General features: G+C 51.5%; 1 protein-coding gene across 1 annotated transcript; it reads right to left on the reverse strand.

Annotated features, from left to right (window-relative positions):
• Positions 1-145: 145 nt before the first annotated feature.
• Positions 146-2716, reverse strand: SARC_13649 (hypothetical protein; the record flags this gene model as incomplete). The annotated part of the gene is made up of 2 exons (XM_014292221.1): positions 146-1447; positions 2118-2716. Coding segments are annotated over 2 exons (1901 nt in total), but the record flags the coding sequence as incomplete, so codon positions are not given.
• Between the last annotated feature and the right edge of the window lie 263 nt (positions 2717-2979).

A 2979-nucleotide genomic window follows, 5' to 3' on the forward strand; every position in this document is an offset into this window, starting at 1 on the left:
TGTGTGTGTGTGTGTGTAGTATATATATATATATATATATATATATATATATATATATATATATATATACATGATGTGTATGTGTGTGCTCGTGTGTGTGTGCATGCAAATACTCAAACACACCTACGCCCATACACCAATGCCCCTAAATACACACCCAAACCCAGAGACTATACCTACCTGCTTCCGCGGATGGCTTCTTATCGCCTTCTTTGACAGAATCTACGCCTTTCTTACTACCAAGAGAATCACCCTTCTTGCCCGTTTTAGATTTTCTATCCACACCCGAATTACCATTTCCATTTCCATTCCCATTTCCGTTTCCACTCCCATTCCCGTTTCCAATTCCAGTATTCGTATTGGCCTGCGTTTTCTTCCCACTCGCAGGTGCCGACGATGTGCTGCTACTAACACTTGCGCTGGTATCGCTGAGGCTATCCATATCCGTATCCGTGCGTGTGTTTATATCCGTATCCGTGCTTGTGTTTATATTCGTATCCGTGTTTGTGTTTATCTGTGTGTCGGTGAGGCTATCTATATCCGTATCCGTGCTTGTATTTATCTGTGCGTTGGTGATTGTAGTAGCCCGTTCGCTCTGGTGGGTGGCATTGTCCGTGTTTGCGTTTGTGTCTGTGCGTGTGTGTGTATTTGAGTCCTTGTCCGTGGCTGCATTGGCCCTCTGGGGTGTGTCTCTGTCCGTGTTTGTGTTAATATCTGTCTGCGTATCCGTGGGGGTGTGCTCTGGTGTCCCTACGCCTATGCCCATACCTGCACCTACACCGGGTGTGGGTGTGGGTGCTTGACCAGACACCAGTAAGTCAACCAGCCGCCTTAGTTCATCTATCTCGTCTCTGAGTGTTCGGATCGTATGGTAGCGATCGCCCGTCCCGTCCGCGTCCGCTGAGTTGTGCACCTGCGCCTGGGTCTGATTGGACCCCTTCCTATCCGGTTTGTCCTGATTTTGCGTATCTAAGTCCTCATCCACCTCTGCACCTGTCCCAGTTTTTTGGTCCTGCATGACCTTCCCCTGCGCTTCACCATCCCCTTCTGCGCCGTCTATATCTCGGCTGTGTGTGTGTGTGTGTGTGTGTGTGTGTGCAGTTGCTTGTGCCTGTGTGTGTTCCTGACTTGGTCCCGGTTTATATACCGCTTTATGCCCATCGGGTGCCTCGTCCTCCTCCTGCTGTGGCTCTAGTTCGTGTGCGTGTACGTGTACATGCTCGTGTGCGTGTGCATGCACGTGTACATGCACGTGCTTATCGTCTTCTCTGCTGTCATAGCCCTCGCTGCCCGGGTGCACGTACTGCACCAGAACATGCGGGTTCAGGTCCCGGCCCTCGGGTTCGTCCTCTGGGTCGGTGATCGGTTCTATTTTCAGAACAGGTTGGGGTGTGCACACAGGGGTCTTGGCCATGCCGAGTCGGACCAGGTGGTGTATCTCTCTGACCTTTGAGTGCGAACGAAAGCATAAACGTTTGAGATAAGCGTTGAGACTGCGCACGAATGAAGTCAACACACCAACGCGACTTGTATGATGTGCGGGCGGGAAGGTTTTAACGCGTTAATAAGGGTGCACTTGCCTATCGAATGAGGAAAACCCATTGACATTCAAAACGCAAGCTCAATACCAAAACCACAAGACAGTGCTTTCAGGGCATCCGTTCGAATAGGAAGCTCACTGCCAAAACCAAAACACAGTGTTTTTGGGCATCAATTCAAGCCAAAGTCAGAAGCCAGTGTTTCCATGGCATCGTTAGTAGGCCATATTGGACGCAAAGACTCCGCCAAAACGTGCACTCTCACACTGATCACGCTGAAGATGGATGGTGTTCTTGCTTCGGGCTTATGCGATACACAGGACGCTAGAACGATACATACCAATACCAATGCGTACATCACGCAGGAATTGATCCCTAAAGCGTTAAAACGTGCCTCAGTATAAGTTAAAAGCGCACATGAGCCGCAGTGTCGTTTATCACAAATCCCTTTCAATCACCCACAGCGAAGCGACTTACCCGTGCAACCGTAAACCCCGGCAGCCAAACCACACCCTAAAACACCTCAACCCCCAAACCCTAAACCCTAAACCGGAAACCCTCTCCATTGCCTATACCTACCCATTCCTTGGTAGTGCTGTAGCTTCGTGACATGTCCGTCCCCAGCACCCTCCCAAGCACCCGCTCGTCCGCCATCTGTGTCTCCTCCAACGAGTCCAGCTGCGGTGACGCGCTGGTGTGTGCCTGTGCATTGGTCCTGTGGTGTTTGCTCAGGTGCTTACGCGTGAGCTTGTTCTTGTGCCTGCGTGGCTGCTGGGCCTGTGGCGTGTGTGTGTGTCTGTGTGGCTGCTGTGCCTGTGGCGTGTGTGTGTGTGAGTGTGTCTCGTGTGTTGCACTGTGTGTGGGTGGGCTGTCATCCGCTGCCTCCGCAGGCCCCGACGGCGACTCGTCCACGTGGAGTGTCAGATCGGTGTCAGTGTCAGAATCGACCTTCAGTTCAATGTTCACGCGGATGTGCATCTTCTCGTCTGTGCTTGCAGCCGCTTCCTCGGTCTGTGTCTTCGTCCGTGGAGACGCACGTGCCTGTGTCTGAGAATTGGGTGCGAAATTGGCGGAGAGTGCCAAATTCCTCTCAGAGTGATCCGAATCTATTTTTAGTTTGGCCGTTTGTTGCGTCTCTACTGTGTCGGCCGCTGTGCCCGCACGTGGCCCAGGGAGCTCTGCGCAGATACCACGGGTGTTTAAAGTGCAATAGTGAGCATAAGGGTTTAGAGTTTAGGGTTTAGGGTTTAGGGGTTTAGGGGTTTAAGCTATGTGTGGCTAAGTTTGTGCGCAGGAGTGTCGGGCTGTGTTATAAGGCGTACTGATGCACAATATTGAGGTCGCTGTGGTCGGTATGAGACAAGACACGAACCGCAAACCCTATCGAGCGAAGTGTCTTGTTATGTACTGCTTCGACCAAGTACTCGTAGCAGCTTGTGAT

The sequence above is a fragment of the Sphaeroforma arctica genome (genome assembly GCF_001186125.1).
Source record: "Sphaeroforma arctica JP610 unplaced genomic scaffold supercont1.3545, whole genome shotgun sequence".
Taxonomy (NCBI): domain Eukaryota; class Ichthyosporea; order Ichthyophonida; genus Sphaeroforma; species Sphaeroforma arctica.